General features: G+C 43.7%; 5 protein-coding genes across 15 annotated transcripts in view; 3 read left to right on the top strand and 2 right to left on the bottom strand.

Annotated features, from left to right (window-relative positions):
• Nucleotides 1-8237, bottom strand: part of LOC107272291 (ubiquitin carboxyl-terminal hydrolase 48) — a 39141-nt gene extending 30904 nt beyond the window's left edge. For 5 of the 7 annotated variants that reach the window (XM_015749301.2, XM_015749303.2, XM_025089621.1 and 2 more), the window contains exons 1-11: nt 8099-8237; nt 7430-7569; nt 7011-7214; nt 6625-6951; nt 6293-6529; nt 5960-6210; nt 5329-5882; nt 5138-5239; nt 4658-5055; nt 4240-4588; nt 3548-3732 (exon numbers count right to left, since the gene is read on the bottom strand). In XM_015749301.2, coding sequence (XP_015604787.1) covers nt 3548-3732; nt 4240-4588; nt 4658-5055; nt 5138-5239; nt 5329-5882; nt 5960-6210; nt 6293-6529; nt 6625-6951; nt 7011-7214; nt 7430-7563 — 2741 coding nt within the window. In that variant the 5' untranslated portion in view covers nt 7564-7569; nt 8099-8237. Of the gene's footprint in view, nt 1-3547; nt 3733-4239; nt 4589-4657; nt 5056-5137; nt 5240-5328; nt 5883-5959; nt 6211-6292; nt 6530-6624; nt 6952-7010; nt 7215-7429; nt 7588-8098 lie in introns of all 7 variants that reach the window. The other 2 variants (XM_015749302.2, XM_025089623.1) reach the window with 2 other exon arrangements.
• Nucleotides 8238-8460: 223 nt separating this feature from the next.
• LOC107272293 (mitotic spindle assembly checkpoint protein MAD2B-like) lies at nt 8461-10073 on the top strand. Of its 4 annotated transcripts, none has more exons than XM_015749309.2 (4): nt 8461-8678; nt 8872-9127; nt 9241-9559; nt 9681-10073. In XM_015749309.2, exons 1-3 carry the CDS (start codon nt 8660-8662, stop codon nt 9554-9556), a joined length of 591 nt encoding a protein of 196 aa, XP_015604795.1. In that variant the 5' UTR covers nt 8461-8659; the 3' UTR covers nt 9557-9559; nt 9681-10073. The 4 variants fall into 4 exon arrangements, with proteins under 4 accessions (XP_015604795.1, XP_015604793.1, XP_015604794.1 ...); XM_015749307.2 differs by having other exon boundaries at nt 8872-9169; XM_015749308.2 differs by having other exon boundaries at nt 8872-9169; nt 9634-10073.
• Nucleotides 10058-16658, top strand: LOC107272292 (putative sodium-coupled neutral amino acid transporter 11). 2 transcript variants are annotated; one of them, XM_015749304.2, is made up of 7 exons: nt 10058-10342; nt 11802-11855; nt 13132-13219; nt 13463-13672; nt 13755-14007; nt 14073-14421; nt 14497-16658. In XM_015749304.2, exons 1-7 carry the CDS (start codon nt 10265-10267, stop codon nt 14992-14994), a joined length of 1530 nt encoding a protein of 509 aa, XP_015604790.1. In that variant the 5' UTR covers nt 10058-10264; the 3' UTR covers nt 14995-16658. The 2 variants fall into 2 exon arrangements, with proteins under 2 accessions (XP_015604790.1, XP_015604792.1); XM_015749306.2 differs by lacking the exon at nt 11802-11855 and having other exon boundaries at nt 10059-10342.
• Nucleotides 16659-16883: 225 nt separating this feature from the next.
• Nucleotides 16884-20649, top strand: LOC107272299 (lysophospholipid acyltransferase 5). The gene is made up of 8 exons (XM_015749319.2): nt 16884-17040; nt 17715-17822; nt 17901-18023; nt 18219-18334; nt 18430-18588; nt 18695-18925; nt 19006-19314; nt 19379-20649. Exons 1-8 carry the CDS (start codon nt 16941-16943, stop codon nt 19643-19645), a joined length of 1413 nt encoding a protein of 470 aa, XP_015604805.1. The 5' UTR covers nt 16884-16940; the 3' UTR covers nt 19646-20649.
• A 116-nt stretch (nt 20650-20765) lies between these two features.
• On the bottom strand, nt 20766-22467 carry LOC107272300 (extensin-1). The gene is made up of 3 exons (XM_015749320.2): nt 22238-22467; nt 21347-21796; nt 20766-21274 (listed from the first exon to the last, which is right to left on the bottom strand). Exons 1-3 carry the CDS (start codon nt 22250-22252, stop codon nt 21182-21184), a joined length of 558 nt encoding a protein of 185 aa, XP_015604806.1. The 5' UTR covers nt 22253-22467; the 3' UTR covers nt 20766-21181.
• Between the last annotated feature and the right edge of the window lie 1867 nt (nt 22468-24334).

Below are 24334 nucleotides of genomic sequence, written 5' to 3'. Positions count from 1 at the left end.
GTCAACTATTTCCACTCTGCCGTCGTACATGCCAATGGATCATCCAGGGTTGCTGCTGACTTCTGAGGAGCTCGATCGTCCAGAATCACAGACTGATCATCGCTCAGTCGTTACAGCAATCACGATGGTTCCTCCGATTGTTCCAGGACGACGTTAGGTAGAACGAAATAATTTGATACCCAGCCGAGGACTACCTATACAAGTATCAACGAAGGGGATGAAGTGGAGGCAGGCTCAAACCCCCATAAGAATAACAGCAGGAGAATTAGGAAAATATCAACAAGCGGGTTTGCCGGGGGGTAGCCCTGGCGAGTACGGGAGCTCCTGCAATGAATCAACTTATTTAAGGGTAGTTGGATTTCGCGAGTCGATGCACGACCCCCCGCAGCACGTTTCCGAGAATGATTTATTATTTCCCTTCCGCGGATCCTCTCTCCTTCGTTCCTCCCTATTCTCTCTCATTCTCTCTTACTCTCGCGCGTACGCTGTACTTCCACATCCCCTTAGCGCCGCCGATGTCTCCTAGGAACTACCCCTGCGACCCAAGTCACCCAAATGTACGCAAAATACTTGGAAATCTCTACGCTAAGTTGCTGCGAAAGATCTATGCTTCCTGGAAAACGTCCACCGTCCTGTCGACTCCATAGAACACACACTGCGCCAGGGAGCGAGGGTGACTTCGTGGATGATGTGTCCTGCAGGGGAGGAGAGGAACGGGGGTGCACGGGAAAGGGAGCTGGAGGGGCTCCTCAAGGTGCTCGGATGGAAGATGATCCAGATGCCGGATCTGGATGATCAGCCAGCACGAGGAACGAGGCCAGGGAAATTGTTAAAAGGATTACGAGTGGACCATGAGAATAATTAGTCATTTAGGAAAGTAAAGTGCGTAAGTGGGGCCAGGACGTAGCGGGTGAGGAGGGATGAAAGAGACGAAGGGAGGTTACCCTGGCCCGGGGCGTTATCTCAAAATTATTAATCATATCGTAACGTGGCGCGAGCCACCTCTACCCACCAAACCCACCAAACCCACCAAACCCACCAAACCCAGGCACCCCTAGCACCCCTTCGCTCCGGCTCTCTATAGACTTATCTGACACCTTAATCAATTCCAAGTTATTAATTATGGAGCCCTTCGCCTTTTGGCACACGCGTCTACCGCCAACCATTGTCTCTCGGCGTACAATGCCATGTCAACACGACCCGAGTCATATTTTCGGTCCGCTTGTCATTAATAATTATTTACCTTGGGAGTCTGGAATCATCTCACTGGATTCCTCTCTCTCTCTCTTTCTTTCTTTATCTCGCATCTCGCATCTAGCATCTCCTCTCTCTGTCAATTCGGTTATCGTGCTCCCTAATTCGATTTCCCACCTAACTGTAATTCGATACAGAAATTATTCTTATGGCTGAGCGGACGTCTCTCCGAGCGCGGATGATGGTCCAGGCGGCTAAAGGGCGTCTTAAAAAGTGCGACGAGGAGCGAAGACGAGTTGAGCGATCGTCTATGCAAATGCCTAATCCTTTCGAAAATCCATCGGAGCGACGTTGACAGATTGGGGAGGACTTTGAAGCCGGCTCAGACAAATTGCAATCCCGGCCACCATTTGTTTTCCAGCGTGGTACGCTACGACCACCTTCGCGTTCCAGTCCCAGCATCCCCAGCATCCGCAGCATCCGAGTGACGCTTCCGTTTCCAACAGTGAAATCTCAATGTACTGCAGGACATTATCCTTTCGAAGGACAGCATAGATTGGATAGAATTTAATTGATTGGGGGAAAGTCGATATTTCAGGAGGCGCAAATTATTTTCTTTTCCATCCAGATAACCAAGCAAAAGAGATTCACAGTATTATTATCTCCTCTTCTCTCTCTCTCTCTCTCTCTCTCTCCAGTCGGAAGGGTCGCGATCGCTCGCGATCGCCCTCTGGCAAATTAATTATTGACGCTATAAAGAACGCCTGAGACAATAGCCAGTGGAAAAATATTTTCGCGTTTACTATCCCCAGCATCCCTTAACTCTTAACCCCTTTTACTTCAAGCGGAGGGACATTCTCCTGATAATAAATCGACCCCCAATCCCCAGAAACGGTACAACCTTCTACCCAGCATCCGAGAACGATTAGGGAGATACCGTTTAGCTACTTTAAAGAAGCGGACTCTGCTGCCGGGATGCGATACTCGAGTGCACATTTTCCCAAGCAATTTCCAGAGAATTTCAGGCCAATTTAGCCGATTCGAAGGAAGGCGCCATGCGTTGCGAATGCAGGTAAACGAGGAGATAAACAGTGCGTGAGAATCATTTAGGGTCGATGATCACTTAATTCGCAGGGATCTCTCTGCCCTGTAACAACCCCTGTGCTAGAGGAAAAGAAGGGAAAGAAGGGAAAGAAGGGAAAGAAGGGAAGGGAGGCTTCGTTTTAGGGATTCCAACCCTTAAGAATAGAAAGCCGCGCGTGTGACATGACAAGCCACATGATCCGCGCAAAGAGTTGATCCCGGTTTAGCCAAATGTCCATGAGTTTAACGCGGCAGGATTACCAAGACACTCTGCCCAATTTAAACATGTCAATCCGAAAGTGTCTCGCGACCCTTTTACACTCCGTGGCCACGTATCGTCGGTGTGGCTTTGCGCAAACGGGTTCAACTGATAGGCAAGATAGACAAAAGTAACAAGAGGGAAGCGACGGAAGGAAAGGCCAGTGAACTTTCCGAAACGAAGGAAATTGCATTTAGCCGGAGGATCATGGCCAACGAGGAATAAGACGAAACGGTATTAAGACACAGGGTCTTTTCGGGGATCGATGTATCATTTGCCGTTGGGTCGTTAGGCGGTTTCAATTAGTTTTCCTGGCCCTGGACTAGCCTATACCCTAACCTCACTACCTCTAGAATCGGCCTGCATCACCCTCACCGGACCACCAACAACCCAACCTTAATCGCGCGGGACCAGTTTTTTCTTATAATTAGGAAAAGCTCGTTAATGCGTGCTGGATATTTCCCCATAGAGGGTTTTTATTTCCTATACAACCTTTCGTAATGTTCTTTATCATTGAGTTACACTTACTTACCCTTTGACAACCCTCGTTCTCGTCTGCGACTGACTCTGACACTTCCAAATCGTTCACTTTCAAATTAAATCACTTTTTTTCCTTTCAGCCTTCTCGTAAAGAAAATGTACCAGGGAAATTAAATCGATCAGACTGGATCAAACTATTAATAACGGTTTTGCACGAGCGATATAAAATTATGTGGACGGGAGACGCTACTGATCCATTGATGCACACGCGCGTGCTACCACCTGCCGGCATTTTCGCGAAGCTGAGAAAGCTGACGGATACTCATGAAACTAGCAGGGCACTGCCGAGTGCGGTTACTACCATCTTACCAACGATGCCTTAAGGTACGTTGATAAATTCTGCTTTAGGTAATGTCGTCAGCATCAAAATGTTCGAAACGCTAGAGGAGCACGAGACCGCATCGGTCGATAAAAACGCATTGCATGCATCATGCTATAAATCACTATTATGAGAAAAATAATTTGACTCACCGAATAAAATTACGCCATGAGTCCAGAAAGCCCTTCTCCACGATGTAATACTTCCTAGTAGGATCCTCACAGTCCAAAATCTCAATTCTGTTCTTTCCATAGTACAGATCTATTAGTTCTTCTTTCTGCTGCTTCGCTCTGGCTTTGTCACCTTCTTTTGCTTTCTGCGCAGCCTTTTGTCTTTCCTGCGCAACAAAAAATCCAGCAACTTGCAAATCAAAAATGTCTTTAATCATATAGCAACTAGACTGACACGTGCACACTGCATATCTATTCCAAAAAATTACAATTTATGTATCAAGCAATCAATTTACAACAGCAACAACATTTTCCACAATCAACCACTGTATTTTAAATTCCACAATAACAATATCCAAATTGACCAGTCTGTTCGCTAACGAATATGCCGATTTTTGAAATGAGGCATATCTCTTTAAATCAGACAATCCTTTCTTAAACCCTAATACTTCATTTCACTAACCCATACATTTCTGTTTAATTGACGTTTGTCAGTATCTCTCATGCCACTAATAACCCTAGCTGTCAAAAATAGCAAATCACAAACGTCATCCAAGTAATCAGCATCACAGAAACGGACAACAATCATTCAAGATATTTCGATTCATTTCGTTACATCTCTTTTTATAGAAGAAAGATTACTTTATAACGAGAAACCAATTATAACTACTTACCAGACAAATAGTGCACGGCATTACACTGTGTATGTACTCGTTACAACCAGGAAAATACTTTTTCAGTATACTCCAGACCTCTAACGGCACGATCTTCCGGGTGGCATCGGGAGATTTCAGAAGTCCATGCTCGCAGAGGATGTCCTCGTTGAAGTTCAGAATGGTATCTTCCTGCTCCTTCTCAGCGACTTCGTCCTTTGATGCTGAATGCTGCTCCACGGGTTCCTCTGTGAATATCTTCCCTATTTCCTCGTCAATTTCCCGCTGCATATACTCGTTGAACTTATCAGTAGCTAAACGCTTCCAGTACTTGAATGATTCTGCTCCCACCACGAAACCGCCTTTTTCTCTGGAATAAAATAAGAAATATGTAAAAACATTACCTTACAAATAAAAAAAAAAGTACGATTACACTTACTCTTTATAATTCCTCATCAACTCCGTTATTGACTTCTGATCCTGTTCTATGGCAATTTTAAAGCGTATTGTTTTGCAACGACGTCTGACGCAGTACGTGCAGAGAGAATTCTGGTCAAGTCTCGGGCCACCACGATAAACGTCGAAAAGGAGTTCAGCTGCTTTCGGGGGCACGCACTTAGCCTTATTCACCTTGAGAGGATCGACAAATCCATGGGGACACATAATCGGCGTATTGTCTATAGGGCAGATCGAATTCCCAGCCGACGGATTGAGCCACTTGTGTAGCCACTCCGTAGGCAGCCATTGATACTCCTCGTGATTTGGCGTATTCTCTACGATATTGTAAAAATCTATAACTAACTGTCTCTTCTTGTTCTCTTCCTCTGCTATTCGTTGCTGGAATAACGAGTAAAAAGATTAGCACGAATTAATCGACATTTCTCATTATAATTTGTCACAAGTTTAAATGGACAATTACTCGTTCCTGCTGTTCAGCCAACAGGACAAGCTCATGCTTAACATTCTCCTGCTTGACGAGGTCTCGCACAGTCTCGTTCACTCTCCATTTCTCAAACTCGATCTATGAACATAAGACAAGGAGAATATATGTGCACATGGACCAAAGCATAGAAGCAAACGTGTTAATATTTGTTGTGCAAAAATACGAACATCTTCCAAAAATTCGTTAGCTCCGAGACTGTGCTGCTGTGCGCTGCCGTTCATCGTCTGATATTTGGTGGTCGCTATATTCTGCATACCGGAAGGTCCAGCTACTGGACTCGGAGGAGTTATCACAGACTTGTGTGTCTTCGAAGCTAGCGCTGCCATCGTTTCCGTTTGAGATTTTTGGCCCTCTTTTGAAGTCAAGTTTGTTCGCTTGTGAGCATTCTTCTTCTCAGTTGGACTACCTTGCATGCTGGGACTCTCGCTGTTTCTACAGTACTGATCCTTAACATTTGACGACTGACAGCACGTCGACTCCGTCGGTGACGCTGATCGGGTCGAGTGACTCATTATTGGTGAATTTACTTCATTGAAGACGTCACGAGCTATGATCTTCTCTGGTGGCGACGTAGGGGATTCACTCTCGCGCTTCTGTATCGTGCTCCTCTTCGACTTTGATGTGTTGTTAGCAGTCTGTTTTCTATAGACGAGCATGTAGGCCGTCGTAGAGGATATGCATCCCTTGGGTACACGGGTCCTCTTTGTATTCTTCTGAAAATCTAAAAAGAGTCGATCATCCTGTACAGAGAAGTTTATTACCTTCGACAATGAATCCTGTGTTTTTTATGAGGTTTACCGTGAAGACCATCCTCCAGCTGATTGAGGTCCACCTCATCGACCTTATCGTCGCTCAGTTCGTGCCATTGCCCATCTGAGTTACGAATATTGGCAACAAAGTGACCAGAATGAGCCGACTGCCCTTTGTGGCTTAAAATACCCATGAGATTGTAGACGTGGGTCTGAGGTGGACATTTAATGAATTCCGACATATCCAGCTCCATCGGGAATGTGATGCAGGCGTTTAACTTTTTCTTCTGTCCAGTGTCACTGTGAAATAATGCAATTTCTGCAAATCCGTGCATATTCTACCCTTAGGATTACGAAGAATTTTGTGGGTTATCATACTAACCGATTAAATATAAAACGTAATAGCTGTATGTTAAGGGTATCCGGAAGTGAATCCAATCGTATGAAACGGGTGGCATCTTTTTTGTCGTTACATGTCGTACAGTGATACTGATTCTGACCTGCTAATTGTTCCACATTCAAATACGACCGGATGGCCTCTCTCAAAGTTCCCACAAGCAGTAAGTCCAGTTCATAGAATGTTGTTGATGTGAGATGCTCAGTACCACAGGTCTTGCAACTATGCCAAAGATGCAATGACCAAAACATTACGTGGCCATGGATTTTGTAAATGACATAAGTTTTTAACATTCGATTGATTCAAAAAAAACATACCAGTTGACATAACTATATTTTCCCTGGGTCAGACGTTGTAGCTCTTCCTTCAGTTCCGGACTTCGTTCCATTTTTTTCTCAATGTGACAGAGAAGAAGTTTGGAAAACTCTTGTGCATCCTGCTGGATACTTGTGTCAAGAGACAGAGAGATAGCCAAATTGATAGGGTCAACAGATGACTTATTGCCAAATTGCATTAATGCAAAAAGTAATTGTAATTGTCCAATAGCAGTCACTGGGCTGTAAGTAATTGCCATAGATTTGGCCTGTGCCATTCTCTCTGTCTCCTCTGGATCTTCATGGATCTTCCACTTGTATATTATCCTCCTGCACAAAAGACTTTGTAGTAGTAAAATTCTATCACAGAGAACTATCCAATGTACTACCTCAAGTCTTCATTGTGAAACCAAACTTGGATAAGACTGTTCACATAGCAAGTAGCTCCAAGGTTCTTCAAACCAACATAGGATTTTAAATCACGAAGTTTGCACAATACGCTTTGCAAAGAACCTGCTTCCACTGGTGGTGCTTTTAGATATCGTTCCTCTCCAAGACCCGATAAGCACATGGGATTATTTTGACAATTACGTCTAAAATAGGAGTGCATCAGTTCGTGGAAGAAGTTCCAGAAAAATATTCTAAATTGTTACTGGATGTATAGCCTTTCATATCCAAATTGTTTCTTTGACTTAATATTTAATGTATTTTCTCATATTTTTTATGAATCCTTTTCACGAAATAACATGCAATTCCATGTTTGTTCACCCCTTTAATGTATGCCATAAGTATCCAATGATAGATTTACCTGCAGTTTTTGCAATTTTTAAGACCAATTTTGTATGCTGTTTCCAAGTGGATCCTCTGAATTTCTTCTGGTTCAACCGAGTCCACCCAAGCCCATGCCAATTTCTCCATATCAGTCTTCTTAGTTGGTGCCATTTTCAACTAAAAAAACAATCCAGTCTGATCGCAAAATTTACATCTCGAGCTCTGCCTCGTTTAGTCGCACGACTGACGAAACCTCCCGAGAATAAATGTACTCGCAATAAACTCGTTGTGGTGCAACGCGAAAGTTCCGAAAAAACGATCTCTTTTTAGTGCCGGCACACTTTTTCAAAAATAACATTGAACGACAATGTCTCTTCAAGTCAGAATGCTGCATCCTAATAAAAATTCAGCAATCCTAACATTAATCCACTTAAATGAAACGGAATCGCAATCACAACACACGAAGAGAAGAAGAAATTTAAAAAAGTTCGATTGTCGGTTGAATCTTTTTCGCGCCATTAGAAATCGAAGATTCACGCGTCGTGTTGTACAGTACGAAGTGGTAGAAGGCGGATTGGCAGATTCCTAAGAATATTTATGAGTTTACGATCCATCAGTGCATTTGGAAAAACCCATCAATCGTATCCAAGAGTTAACGGGAAGTGTGTCTACGTGAAATAAGAAAAATCAAGTTGGTGCTACTTACGTGGATAATACAGAGCTGTTAAAATATCTCGTGAGGTTACTCGTGAAGCCGCTGTCTGTGACTACGCTGCAATGCCTTCGTCAAGAATTAATTAATCTTCTGTGAACGTCGAGTTGTTGTCACGTACAGAACATAGGAATCGAGGGACTCGACATTACTTTGCTCAGTGCTTATCAAATAGACACCAGCGATCGGACAACCGCACTGTGGAACGGGCAGCGGCCGAATGCGCCATATGCAATATCTTGCTCGCGTGTCTTGAGGCGCGCATTGCGCTTCGGTTAGCGACACGTACGAAGTTGCAAAAAGAATAAATAAAGAGTTTACGGAAGTGTAAAGCTGATTTTTTGAATTCTCGAAATAGTCATTATTCCAGAAGTTCTTCGAAGGTTCTAAATCACAAGACATCGGACAACGTTTCGAATTTCGAATTAAATACAAGTGACCAATTTCAGTTGCATTATCTCGACGGTTTGACGTTTCATATTTTTGTGAGTTTCGGTTGGTAAAATTTGTGTGACGGATTTAAACTTCATTCACAGTGAATTTCATCTGTCTGAAATGTCTCAGGATACAGTAGGTAAGAATTTTGAAATTACTGATGGTATGACAAATGTAGTTCACGAAATTGCCGCTTAAGGAGGCAGCACCTAACGGAACAGTACACGTGACGCCATCTTTTCGAATAATTTTGCTACCCGACAAAAATGACAGAACTTTATGATTTAAGATTTGACTGCGTTCTTATCGTAATGATAATTATTTTTGTATAGTCGCGATGGATATATACATGGAATTTCTGGAGGTTGCATTCCACAACATTTTGTTCCACCGTAAACTCTATCCAGAAGCCGTGTTCAAGAAATCTAAAGTATACGGGACAGAAGTGCACATGATAACTCATCCAGATGTCAAGACGTATTTAAAGAAAGTATTAATTGGAATTTATGAGGCTCTCACGACTGGAGAAGATAACGTGAAATTCGTGAGTCTCGTGATTTCCGATGTTCACGAAAAACCAATCGAGAAGTACGTTTTTAGTTTTCAATCTGCAGCTGGCAACTCATTCAAGTGAGTGTGACGAATAAATAAAGGGTGAATTCTTTATACGATTAATAAATCAAGTTAAATTTCCATTGTAGCGATGATCCTTACTTCTTACAAACAGAAGAGGCTCTGCGTGCTTTTTGTCTGAAATTATCGACTTGCCATACGTATTTAAAACCAATTCCGACCGACGCAACATTTAAAGTGGTAGTGACAGTTCGTCAGGCTACGCACATAGCATTGAACGAAAATAGGAAATGCCAAGAATTTCCATGGATTAGAAAAAGTGAGGATAAGGCAGTTGTACCAAGAGGAAAATTGCTACCACTACTAGAGGTTGATACTCGCAGTCTCTCATTAATATCTTACGTGATTCAAAACAAAGAAGTGGACGCTACTGATAAAGCTTAACAGGTAAGAGCAAATAAACTCAAAAGAGAAGTTTACTTTTGTAAAATATTTGAACTAGGCTGAAATATTTGAACTAGACAATGAATTTCACGGGATAAAATGTTTCCATGGCAATTCTGAATAGCAAGAGGTGAAAAATTTCATTCGACCTAGTTGCCCACGCATCACCGACTATTCCAATATCCCAAAGGCCGATGTCCACGCACTCCAGCCGTCATATCGCTGAAGGCAGATCTTCACCAAGTTTATCGCGTCGTGTGAAATAGTATACCGAACAGAACCAGTTCTAGAGTGTGATTCTCTTGGAACACCAGGAAGCCATCGTTCCTGTCTTACTTGTGAAGGAAGCTTAATAAAGACCTGCGCAGAGCGAGAAGGAGTGAGAGTGTGGAGTAGTACGAAGACGGGGGGAGGGGGGTATCGCCTACTACAGAGGTCGCGTCGTGATACCATCCCCCACTCAATGTATAGATATACTCGCGTCGTGCAATCAATAAACCTCATTTTGTCCGTTTCACTGGCACAGTATAAGTTAGATCACGTTAGACCGTTGCGACACGGTTATACTTTGCGGTCCTGTCGACTCTCCTCGCTCCTCCTCTTTGGTCTCAAACACTTTCCTTCCAGTTTCTCCTCTCTTTACCTTGCCTCTTCTCTTTCGTCTGGAGACTCCGGGTCCTCCCGTGGGAAGCGACAAATTCTGGAATAATGGCTCTTGCTACCGGCGGTCCTGAACGTGTCAACGAGAAGAGCTACATACTCGACGCCAGGAAAAATTTCGAAGATGTAAGTAACGTGACAGTTGTTTCTTATATAATGAATTATTCTAACCCAGGATCTGGGTGTACCTGTCCTGCACTGGTCCGCTTTACTTGACAACCGCCAGGACTGTTTTGTCAGCGTCCTTGTGAGCAATATCCTCCCCTGCTAGGAATTGTCATGAATGAACTCCAGGTCCATTGACACTGGCCCGTTCATTCATCACTAGGGCCACGGTTGCCTCTCTTAGGGAAACACGCGACTCAACATTAATTAAAATCTGCTTCTTTGTATCTTGTATCTGAAGCAAAGAAACACGACGGCCTGGTACGGTTAGGAATTTCGGATAACTCGGTAACTTAATCGTTTTGCCTTCCCACTTTGATACTACCCATTTATTTATATTTCATATTTACATTGTAAGACACGGATAGCTATATCCTCGTGTTTACTTGACAGTAGCTGTACGTCATTTGTGTATCACTTAATTTTACAACTGTGTCAATTATAGCGAATTTAAGTCTCCTCTGGAGAGGAACTTCCCACTGGTGATAAAAAAGTGTTGCTGTTGGGGATGAATGTACCAGACTGATTTATCTCTCTTATAAATTCAGTGGAATACGGAGATGCCGCATGAATCAGATCCATAGCCGCTCGGAAGGCGCTTTATTAAATTCCCGAGAGACTCGAGACGCCCGAAGGAATTGGAATGAGTTGTAGTTTCTGAGCGCACTTAGCGCTTCGACTGGTCTTACGTCCTCTCCGGGAGCATTTTGTTTTCTTAAAGGTCGTATCGATCCTCCGACTCTGGGCCAATTAACAATTCAGATTTTTACAGCTCTCCTTCGGCACCCTTTACATTCTCGCTCCGATTCCTTCTTCTTTTATCTCGACTCTCGGCTGCACACACAAACACACACGCGCGCGCAGACGTTCTCTCTCCGTGGAAGCAGATCGCACCGATACTTTAATGCGATTTCCAGCGCCTAGAAAAGGGAACTCGTAGATCTGCACGCGAACAGTGGACTTAAGCCTTAAGGAGTTCGTCACACTGTTGTCTCTGCAATTCCTTCGAGATCGATGGTCCATTTAGCGACAGCACACGAGGATCCTTTGAATTTGCGGGAAGAAAGAAAAAGAAAAAAAAAGAAAAAGTAAACCGTTATAATTAACGAAAGAGAAAACGAAGCAGACGACACGTGGTCGAGTCCATCTGAAGTTTCGCGGGAGTCAGTGCGGCCTGCGTCACCATTACTGCCTTTCTCTATTTACTCCACGTTCGAGTAGCAGTCGCAGCTGAACTCCTTCGGCCAGCAAACAGGTAGCGAGCGCCGCTTTGCTTTCTCATTTGAGTCTTGTACCTTGTGGGAAGTGCACTGACATCAGGGTGACTCACTTCCGGTTCTCGTCTCTCTTGGATTGGCGACTACGCGATTCCTTCGCGGCTTTTAAACTGACGCGTTTTCAAATCAAAACGATTCGGCAGGGTGGCAGCCTCGGCTCCGACGACTCCTACGACGACATGAAACAACTAGTTAGGGTAAGATTCATCCATTGCTTCTTGCTCTGCTCAATATTTTACTACATAGAGCTGCGAATATTAGCGAGTCTTATCGTCAGTCCCTTCTTCTTCGACATCTCTCTCTCTCTCTCCCTCATTAGTCATCAGTTCATCACTCATCCTCATCGACTCTTTAATTTGACTCTTGCTGCTCCGCTCTCTCTTTTTCCTTGCAGCTTGCAGATTGCGCTTTTCTTACTTTCCTGCCCGTGGAAATTGACCGTGCACGCGACTCTACGTGTTTCCACTGTCCTTACTTCACTATGCTTAGGTTCATTAATCTCTAGGAGCTAATCAGAAGCAACAGGCGCAACGTTCTAACAGGAGTTTCCTACTTTGTTCTAATTGCGTAATGCCCTACGGCCTGTACTGCCTGTACTGCCTGTACTGCATGTGTGGCCTGCTGTGGACGGCTTTGGATAACTCGGGCTCAGAGTGCTTTTCTTTGCTTTTACTGTAGTTTCAGAGAACCCGAAGCAGAATGTTTTCTGGTTACGTGTCGCAGTGGTCTCTGCCAGATAAGGCGAAGGAATTTTTCCAAATTTTGTTGTAATTTTTACAATTATAATACTGGCTGGCTGCGCGATATCTTTTTCAGTGATGCACGCGTCTACTATTTACAATGTCACATTCTTTTCACTCGATTATTTCCTATCTCACAAAGTCTCTTCCTTTCTCTCTGTATCGATTGGAATTCTCCTATGCGTAACGTAACAACCCGTAATATCTCCCCCAACTACGATTATCCAATGATGATTCAATTTCCACGACTCAGCAACATTTCCATGAGCTTTGAGATAAGATATTTTTATGTCTGTCACTTTCCTTCTTATTTCTTATTTTCCATTCGATTCTGCAGCGTTCGAACTTCTCATTCCTTGCATTTTCACTCGTAGATTGATTTTATGGTAAAACAGTTAAGAATCCTATGGAAGTATTTTCTGTATCCTTTGCTGATGACTCGATAGTCCGGTGGCCACGAGACCGTTACGCGAGTAACGGTCCCCCATTGTCTCCTCCACCTCCTCCACCTCCTCCAGGCTCCTCTCATGAGAGACCCAACCATCACGTGCAATTCAAATCAAGTAGTATCACTTAATGGTCCTTCATTAATCAATTAATCAACCAATCAATAGACCTTTTATACAAATCTTCGGCTATATGGCTACATGGCTATCTGGCTGAGCTGCAATTTTAATCGCGTAGAGATTTATTAATCCGAATGACGCTCATTCTGACTGGGTAATAATTTCAGGAAGACGAGGAGGATGCTGGAAAGTTTACCAGCCTCCCGCTGGCTAGCTTCAATTTCATTAATTCCATTATAGGCAGTGGTGTCATCGGTAAGGTTCTCTTCTGATTCTTTTCTGCTCTTCTTTCCTCTTTATATTCGCATTGCTTATGAGTATAATTTAATGGCGGGACCAGAACGCACATGGAATCCGCTTAGTTTTCTGGTAATGATAAAACAAGAGTAAATGAATGATCAATGAAATAGGCTCTCAAAGGTAAATAAGCTCATAGAGGAAGTAAACTCTTCGAAGGTATCTTACTTTTATCATTTTTTTTTTTTTTTACTTCCTCAGGCATCCCTTACGCTCTGCACCAATCTGGCTTCGGGCTTGGAATTGTTCTGCTCATCCTGGTGGCCGTTCTGACGGATTACTCCCTGATTCTTATGGTGAGAAGTGGGCATCTCTGTGGGGAGATGAGCTATCAGGGACTCATGAGGGCTAGTTTTGGTCGAGCTGGATTTTACATACTCACGGCTCTTCAGTTCATGTATCCCTTCATAGGTAGGTATTCCGGCGTCAATAAATTCGAGCACAATCTGATGACCCCGTCAATTGATTCTCAGAAATGTCATTTTTATCGTAGCTATGGTATCGTACAACGTGGTCGTCGGTGACACGGTGACGAAGGTCCTGATCAGGGTAACCGGAATCTCGGAGACAAACATCTTCGTGAAGAGGCAGGTCGTCATCCTCTTGGCCACCATCTGCATCACTGTACCACTTTGCCTCTACAGGAACATTGCGAGACTCGCCAAGATATCCTTCCTCTCGTTAGTCTGCGTCGGGTTCATCCTTCTGGCAATATTCATCAGGATGGGCACCATGTCATCCATAGTGTGAGTTCATGAAGTTTCATTTATGGGTGACCGGTACCTGGGTAAGAGAGTTCATTAAATTCCAGGCCAAGTCACGAGGACAGCTGGAGGTTCGCAAATTTCCCAGGAATCATCCCCTCCGTCGGCATTATGGCCTTCGCGTTCATGTGCCATCACAATACCTTCCTCATCTACGGCTCCATCGAGAGAGTCACCCAGCAGAAATGGGACACCGTGACGCACTGGTCGCTGTTCACGTCGTTTATCGTCGCGGCGGCTTTTGGCATAACTGGCTATGCCACCTTCACTGCGTATGTCCAGGGTGATCTGATGGAGAATTATTGCTGGGACGATGATCTCATGAACTTCTCCAGGGTCATGTTCAGTGGAACGATTCTGCTGACCTTCCCCATAGAGTGCTTCGTTTCTCGAGAGGTAAGTACGGATACCCTCTGATCTGTAGAATATGAGCTGCGTCCGTTGTTCATTCTCTCTATTGGCCTGCTGCAGGTGATAATGACAGCTATCAAAGGAACCGATGAGGTCGAGGATCACGATGCCTACATAGCTGGTTCTGATCGCAAGTACCTGATAATCACCATGGGAATAATAATAGTGACTTACCTGATCTCCATGTCAACTGATTGTCTCGGCATCGTCCTCGAGTTGAACGGTATCCTGGCAGCGGTTCCTCTGGCCTACATACTGCCAGCCCTATGCTACCTCAAACTCGAGGAAGGTCCACTTCTCTCCTCGAAGAAGCTTCCGGCACTGGGACTGTTGATCGCCGGGGTGTTGGCTGCCGTGTCTGGTCTCCTTCTCGTAATATTTAATAACGACACGGCCGCGTCCTGCGTACATGGCATGAAAATGCCCTATTGCTATCATAACTCTACCTCGACAACCTTCACGCCCATCTGGATGAATACGACGTCTTCCAGTTTCATCGAGAACATTACTTCCGGTAATATCGTTCCTACTACGAATGCGGATCGTAACGTCGTTTAACTTAGAACCTTTCATGATCTTTTTTCTATTATCTTTTTCGTATTTCTCTTTATTCGTTGCTAGAGTCCCTGGAGGATTCTAGCTAGGACCTGATTGCTGCCTGAGGGAGGCCGTGTTGCTGATCCTCTCCTCTTCTATGATGACTTAAACAAACAAGTAGAATGAAATAGTAAATCCTAGATCAAATTAGAATGTAAAAAAAATGTGAACTTTTGAAGATGTGTAAATGAAGGATATAGAGCTTGTTTGAGCCAAGAAGAGGATGCGAGCGTTCACCACGACAAGATTTCCCACAAGTCCGGAGAGACCATTCCTAAAGAAAGTATTTATTAACGTGCACAAAGTTGGGGGGCGACCGCGAAAAAGAAAAAGAAAGAGCGGGAATATAAGAGATAATAAATAAACGAGGCTCACCAGTTATTGGCCACCGGTCAGGCTACACGCTGCAAGAGATAACGTTAATCAAACTCTGTACACATATGTTGATGCGTGCGTGCGTAGATGAGAATGTTCTACATATTAGAGTATATTTTTTCCGCGTCCACGAGGATTGACAATGACATAGCATTGGCGCATGCCGATTATATTAAGTCGCTGCTACAAGGAAGGTCAGTTTAATCATACGAATATTTCCAAATGTCCAAATGATTAATCAAATAGCAATACCGTTACTGCAGATCAGTAGAATGGAGGCGCCCTAATCGTCTCGCTGATTCCTGACAATCTCCCGTGATCGTGTCAAATCACTTTCCATCCTCCTATCTGACTTTTCTTCTTTTTAAGGCGCATCACATTTTAGTAATATGGATAATTTGTCTGGAGGAAAACGTAACCTGAAAATGTATACGAGTTCTCTTTTACGTTTTTTTTTTTTCTCTGCCAATCCGGGTTGACGCGGAAAACGCATCCGTTGAGAGTGCCTTTTAAATTCCTATTAATGTGAATTCGAGATTAGAAATCTGAATGTAATTTCGTTAATTAAAAGAGCCTTGGGCTAATTAGAAATTCAAGGGTCAAGTAGGAAAAATTACAAATGGTGAAGGTACTTGTGCATGAAATACAGAATAATAGGACGTGGAATTTAATGCGACAATCTGGACGGATGTGCGAGGAATATTCTAATAGGTAAATATATAAATAGTTAATGAGTATACTGAGAGATACACGCTGAAGAAAACGAAATACACTTACACCTTCGTCTGTGATTTTTATTTTTCGACTATTATTTATTTTTGTGATAACGAATATACTACGACAGATGAACAAATGGGATATATATGTATAAGTATATGAAGAATATATATATTATAATATATTCTATAAAATATATGTATGCATAGACCTCTATGAAGAAAATGTTAAAGATCATCAGCGGATGTGCTGATATAATTCTATTAATGTGACGTATTACTTGCGAAACGCGATTAGTTAGAGACGCTATTAACGATAAACAATGACTATGACCACGAGTACTATACATGTTCAAAGCCAAGGAGCGCCTGTGCAGTGTTACTCTTTGCTGGCTTCCCGAACGTTTCTGTGATAGGCTTGGGTTTCGATAAGAATTAATTAACGCATAATTAGTCAGCGCATGGGCGCGTTAACGATCTGTACTATAATTTCGAACATCACAAAGAAAAATAAGACAAACCCACGTTCAGTCACTCTGTCTTTTTCTTTCGATTCCTCGTAATCTACAACACAGTTTATAGGGGACGTGGGGTTCCTTAAAAAAAAGGGGCATATTGCGCCTGACTATATGCCAGCCGTTTACCACGCAAGTCCAGATGGTTGCATTTGCAGGCGCTAACATCATTTATCTGCCTATCGTCGTGCCATCTATTGGAAAAGCTTTGCAACTACTACATTGTCCGCGTAAAAATGCAGCGGCGGGTCAGAATACGTCCAACCGTGCTTAGTGGTGCACCGCTCGTCCGACCTGAAAGATGGCCAGTGCCCAAACCAGCCCGATCGGGCTGAGTAAATTATCGGAGTACCTGGACGTACCGGAGCCAGCCCTTCGACTTATCTGCTCGTTGCTATTAGGTAAAGACATCTTTTAGTTTCTCTCGTGGAATTGAAGATTATGTGCTCAAGGATTTACTGCAGTCAGACCTTTCTTTTCTAATTCTCGTGGATGCCATGTGAAATACATTCCAGTGAACTCCTGTACGCATTTTCCAAATCTAGAATGAAAGTCACGCTGTCTTTAACCTATACACTGGTTGTGTTACTCGTGACGTTCTCCCTGACTTGGGAATCCAGTTTCGTCAAGCCTGATACATTTTCTACCATGTGTTGCATCGGGCGTCAGTCATGAATGTTCACATCAGACCAAACCTTCGTTGTAGAAAGCAACGTCATTTGCATTAATCGGTATTCCTGGCGAGATGAGGTGCACATGGCTGCAAACGTACCAACTGTAGTTGGCTCTTTGTAGAAATCAAATAGACGGCACTATTTCAGTCGATCCGTTCGACTGAATCACCCTGTATATTCACTCCGAGTGCTAAGTTGTAAATGCGATTATAATTGTTGTTTTCACGTGATCCAACCGATCATCAATCGGGAATGAAACAGATTAGTCAGATGTCAGAGTGTTGAGGATATGGATAAACTAGCTATAATCATTATCTGAAGCTTGAATTGATCATATGTAACAATTTCCATTAAAACACTAATTTTCATGTATTAATAATACATATTTATAATGATTTCAGGATTTCCTCTTGCATTAGTACACCGATATACCCTGTATGGAAAAAACGCAAAGTATCAGCATATTTATTTCATAGCGTGTGGCCTTGCCATCGGGTTCTGGAATTACGGTGAGTTTTTCAATGGTGCATTACGGTAATTACTTAAGATTAATGTCCGAAATTAAACTTTTATTATTTTCTTAACAGAATGGAACGTCGTACACTCGGCCGCTGCGCTATGTGTGACATACTTGACGCTCAAGATATTTGGCAGTACCGTTATTTCCGTGACGATAACTTTTATATTCAACATGGCGTATTTGTTGATCGGTGAGTACGTTTTCTTTTATCATTCACCATCCCAGCATACTTTCACTGTGTTATCGGCGTTCAAATAGCCGCGATAAGAGCACGATAATGCTGTGTAGTCTGTGCCGAGAAACTTTTTCCGTACTTGACAAATTCTTCCTTGGGTCTTTAACAATAGAGGAATGCTGCATGAAAACATGATTTATTTACCTCTAGGATACTACATGACCAGTACAAATGATTATGACATTAAGTGGACAATGCCGCAGTGCGTTCTTACTCTGAGGCTCATTGGTCTAGCCTTTGACTTGATGGACGGTCAAAAACCGGAAGTAAGACGGCTTCCTAATTTTCAAATTCTTCAACGTAACATACTCGATCGATTAGAGGGTAAAACATCACTTCCGATTGCCCTGTGCGTTTCCAGGATAAACAGTCTGCGATGCAGAAGCTCACAGCACTCAAGGTGCAGCCGTCCTTCTTAGAAATGGCGGCCTACACGTATTTTCCGGGTTCCTTCCTCGTGGGGCCTCAATTCAGCATGAGACGGTACTTAGATTACGTTCACGGGGTCCTTCTGAAGAGCGTAAGTTGCTTATAACATATCCTAAGTGGTCTCAAGCTCAATCTCCACCAACATGCATGACCTTTGAAAACTAAAATGATCACTGGTTATTTAATCATTTACTTAGGAATCGGAATCGGCAAAGTTGCCGAATTGCGTGGCTGTTGGCTTTGGACGGGCTGCTATCGGCTTGATCTACTTGGCCATCTTTCAAATCGGAACGCGATACATTTCCGATCAGTATTTACTCAGCTCAGAATTCTTGAAGCAAAATTTCTTTATGCGATGCATTCTTCTTGGTTTCTGGGGTCGATTCAATCTTTACAAGTACATCAGCTGCTGGCTTATTACCGAGGGGGTAAGAAATTATCATAATCTCTTTAACTGCGTATATTAAGACCAATTGGATTGATCTATCAATTTGTCTTCGGACCTTAGGTATGCATAGTGTTTGGACTCACGTACAACGGGAAGAACGACAAAGGTCGTGTAAAATGGAATGGTTGCGCAAATGTGAAGCTACGGGTCTTTGAAAATGCCACCACATTTGGACATTATATTCTTTCGTTTAACATAAACACAAATAATTGGTGCGCCGAATACATATACAAGAGACTGAGATTTCTTGGTTCCAAATTATACAGTCAGGTAGTAACTTTATTGTTTCTGGCTATCTGGCACGGATTCCATTCGGGCTATTACTTTTGTTTCTTTATGGAATTCATTATCATGTATCTAGAGAAGGACGTGAGTATGCTTATTCTGTAAATCATTACTAGATAGTATCCTATCTAATTTTTATATATTGTAGATCACGCCGTACCTGGAGAAGAACCAGAAGATACAAAAATTCATGGAGTACTTGCCCGCACGAATATTGATTTGGCTTCATCTCAAATTGTACACCCTAGTCTTTATGGGATATTCCCTGATACCTTTTGTGTTCCTCTCCGTAGAGAAGTACACTCGATCCTATGCGAGCGTCTATTACGTCGGTCACATAATCTTCCTGACATATCCGCTTGTCGCACCGTATATCAAAAGATTATTAAGAGAACCTAGACCGCACACGGAATAGTGAAACCTCAAGTGTATAGATCCTGTAGGGTCTCTTCTAGTTTAGTCTAAAATTATGAAAACGAGTCCTCAAAACTTTTGATGGTGTCTGTCTATTTTTTAAGAAATCGTTCTATTGACGGATGAAGATGAAGCGAGGTTATCCAATGTATACATAGATACATAATTGATCATCGGTACATCTGAAATTGGAGTCTGAAGAACTTTTCTATGTCTGCGAGTGGACTCTAAGGTTTCTAGTAAAGTGATATGAGTAATGAGCGGTCGTACAAATATTTGTGATCAATAGGAGTCATGATGAATGGAGTGTATCGGAAGCTGAAAGTCTTCCGATCGGTCGCCCATATTTTATAATTTTGTAAAAGGATCGAAATCCGTGCGACAGTGGCTTAATAACTAAATCCGCGTGCCCGTAGGTAACTTTCGGAATAAAGTTGACGAGTCGTCATCGCTACTTTTGCGTGGCTGACCCCAATCAGCCTCCAGGCTCCATTGGAGCACTCAGTCGATTATACTTATTGGGTTGTGCTATATTTGTAAATATATTACATGACACGCGTATTTATGTAGGCTATATTCGTTGGCTATTGACGAGTGTGTCAGCCGTGCGTAATATTTTCTTTCTCAGTTGCTCGTTGACTCAGACTTTTCTGACTTTGCCAAAGAACGCGCGGGCTTTGAGGAATTGCGGAAAAATGCCATCTGTCGGTATATTTGCTATAACGTACATCCTCCTAATAGGCCCTTATGTCCGGATGTGGATGCCCGTGTCTTTCTCGCCCCCTTCACTTCCGGCATCTCTTCCTTCTTGCCTTTCTCTTCTTTTCTCCACCTTTCGCTATTCACAATCTACGGCATCGCGCAAAACTTTCGTTTCCGCGAGACCAGCGTCGTCTTGCCACAAATTAGAAATTAAGTCGAGGACGCCTATGTTCTCGTGGTTGCGCCTAGTCCCTAAGTATATCAAGTATATGTTTTGTTCGGTAAATATATTTTTTTCAACTATTTTCAAGTCAATTTCCTCTTCTGCAACACGACTCTTCATGCGACTTACAATCAAGTAATAAGGTGCATGACGTAACGTCCATGGTTGAAAAAAATAAAATGCGTAGATAGGTAGATTCGTCGTAATAAGAAGTTGGTATATTTTTCATAATTTTTCTTACAAAGGGACAACAGCTTCCGCCATGCGATAGTTGCGTCATTAAAAAAGAATACAAAATCTGAAAACGCTTGGAAAAAGGTAATTAGGTAAAGCTTAGGTTAGGGTCTTCTAAAATGAGAGCAACCACTGCTCGACAACTTCTCTGAGACTTGCACTCTCGCACCTCGCACATTCTCTCAAGTTCTAACGCACTACGTAGCATTATTTTATTAGCTATATACACAAGAAATCGTTGGCGTGCTCCGTCGCCTGAAGAAGCACAGGAAAGTCCTGGAAGACGACGCGCCATATTCCTCTCCGCAACGCTTCCTCCGCTTCTACCTCCACCAATGGATATTTTTGTACCTGCGATATCTGGCGCGCCCTTCGCATCTAGTAAGGTCCGTTGCCCGACGGAGGAGCTCCGTAGTTGTCGGATGGAGAAGATGGTGCAGGTGGTCCATACTCCGCAGCTTGCTGCTCCTTCTACGTAATTAATGTCTTGCGTTAAATCTTCCTATTTCAATTTCTAATTCTGATCGCTCAACAATAGGGTACCTGAGTCTTGTAGCGAATGAAGTAGACTTCCGGCTTGCTGGGCTGCGTCGGCGCCAGAGTGGGCAGGACAACTTCAGGCGCTTCTTCGGGCTTCTTCACCAGGACGTAGATGAGCGTCTTCTCCTCGTCCTGAGCTGGTAGCGGCGGCAGTACCGGCGCGGTCGGAGTCGGCGGAGTTGGCGCCTTGATGAAGACGATCTTGTAGTGCTTCTGGGGAGGTGGCGGAGGTGCATGGTACTTTGGTGCTTTGTATTCGGGTGCCTCTGGCGGAGGCACGTGGACGTAGACGTGCTTGTGGACTACTGCCTGCTGCTGCGGTGGTCCATATTGATCGGCAGGAGGACCGTAACCGCTCGAAGGGTAGCTACCTCCACCGGATGGCGGGATGTAGGAGGATGGTGGTTCCGGGGCGGGTTTACCCAGGACGGCCGTGCATGCCAGTGCCAAAATCTAAACAGATAAAAATCATCGGAATCGGACAAACGTAATTCGCGAGGATCACATGGATGGGACAATAAAGAGATATTTAAACTTTCTCTCCATCTAATGAGAGGTAACTGTAGTACTTTGCACACTTAACGCTTTCATGATTCTACGCAATCGTTTCCCGAGTGCGAAGCGCCATGCTAATTATATCCGGTGGTACACAACTTTGCGTACGCAAATCCGTCTTAATTCTTCTCGAGGTAATTTCCAAAGTTTTTTCTAATAAAATCGTAAGGTGGTGAAAATTTGGTTAAATCTTTGATATTTCCTCGCACTCTCGTCGCACACTCGATTTGGTTCTGATTCCTTCACGACGACTGTGTCGCTCACTCTCGTATAAATCTTCGCGATACGTCAGAACCACTTTTCAATCTTTATCTCGAAACGAAGTAAGAATCTACTTACTACGAAGGACTTCATTCTCTCGCGTCTTTCCTTCTATAAGGTTTGCTTTTCTTTTTTCCTTTACAATTGAAAAAAAAGAACTGACCACCAGATCACTCTCACTTACAGTCACTCACTAACTCGGCCGTGTGTGCCTGGCGACCGGAGGCCGCCGAACTTTTATACCCTGGGCTACCAGAAGAGGAAGGCTGTCCGGTTACGGGGGTTTGCGGGTCATGCTCCGGGTACCGGGACAAGACACCAAGTGGTGGAGGAAGCAGCAGCAGCTGCTGCTGGTGGTGGTGGTGGTGGATGGTGGTGGATGGCACGCATTAATAGTACTGGACAGTGAAGAACCCGTGAGCAGAACTTGAGATACATGTCTAACTTAATGTGGCGCAACTGGACTCGATGCGGCTCAATGTCTCAATCCTTTGCGTTGGCCCCTCCGATCCGATCGGACGGACTTGGCATTTTAGAGAGCCTATTCGTTATTCCCTTTAGTTTCGGTAAAGGAGGACACTACGTTTCTTTTTGGTAGGCAAATTATGAAATGGTTTCACTAAATTGCACAGTGTTACGTTCGATGACGCATCTTTAATTATTTCGTTCTCCTCGTCAAAGATCAATTCAAGCTCGGAGTCACTTCCGTTTGCTTCGACTTTACTTTCGCACAAGTGGGGATGCAGCGAGTAACGCAGGAAATGAATTTTCAACTCGCGCATACGTGCCGATTAATTACAGTGAGACCTTCTTAAATTACGGTGCCGTCGTGCCACGCGAGTCCGCCCGACTAATTAGCCTAGAATTAATACGCGAAGAAACGGCGGGATGAAAGTTTCGCGGCGCCACTTGCATTCTAATCGATTTTTCCATTTGTCTGCCATCCACGAGAATGACGGTTCGGTGCAGTCAGGAGGCCCTCCGCACTACGTGACGGTAAGTTCTTTTTAATCGTCAGGTCTCACTCGTTTCGAGAGTCTCGTCACGAGTGCGGCCGCTAAGTTCAAAATGAGAGTCGTGAGTCGCCGGGAGAAGCGCGCGGGTGGTCGAACGAAAGTCGACAGTGAGCGCTCGAGCAGTGGCGTCTCTCGTTGACATGTTTCTTTCCAACATCCGGTCCCGAGATTCAAGAGGAAAAGAGAAGAAAAAAAAGCCAGTCGAAACGGTCCCTCGCGCAGTGTCACCACAGATACTTAAGTAGTGCAGCTGCGAGGATCTTGAGTTGGAAATTTCGAAATTGAATTTTTTTAAATTCTCAGACGGACGGTCCATCACGAATTCTTAAGTATTGCGTAATTCTACGGTCCCTGCCAACCTTGACGCTCCGATGCGATGCGAACCGGTCCTGCGATTTCTTTTTGCAATTATTCCCGAGCAATTCGACTATTTTTCGGTTATTCCAAATTTGCCTCGATATTCACCTTGATAGGAAAACGTAGTCGTCATCCTTGGATTCCATAATGGATACTCTTTCTTTCTCCCAGCCGCGTGCTTCGATTGCGGATTCCAATCGCGTGTCATTTCATTCGACAGTCTATTACGATTACTGAAACGTGCTCGTACGGCCGGAGGGTCCCCCAACATCAATCCCCCAACATCAATCCACCGCGTTTCGATCGTCCATGGGATTTTGCGATTCCAACGTCGTCCGAACTTCGGCACTTAGGATTTCTCGAGTCTTAGGGCTGTTCGGCTGCAGAATGAACGAACGAATGAACGAACGAAACTCGCTCCTCGTTGAGAAATTGCGCCAAGTGTAAAAGGCCACTGGAACAATGGCCTGGAATAGCAACTCTACTCAGATCGTCTCGAAATCATTGAAGAAGGACTCGTTGGTCCGCCATTAAGAAATTTCCCTCGACCCGTCATCGCACTTCCATGCTAATCGAGCAGTGAGAGTATTTTCACCTAGTAAAAGTGATACGTGATAGTTACTCTCGTTATGTCTTCACTATTCAAATAGACCAGCCACATGTACAATCCGTGCTAAGTAGAAGGACGTCCATACTAAATGAGTCGACACGCTACAGGCGTGCTGCTGACACTTTGATATTTTTTTTTCCAAAAAAACATCAGCCACCCACCTGGTAACTTGAACAAATCCGTAGTAAGGAA

The sequence above is a fragment of the Cephus cinctus genome, unplaced genomic scaffold (genome assembly GCF_000341935.2).
Source record: "Cephus cinctus unplaced genomic scaffold, Ccin1 Ccin1_scaffold1161, whole genome shotgun sequence".
NCBI lineage: Eukaryota > Metazoa > Arthropoda > Insecta > Hymenoptera > Cephidae > Cephus > Cephus cinctus.
This window is presented reverse-complemented; position numbering and strand designations above follow the sequence as displayed.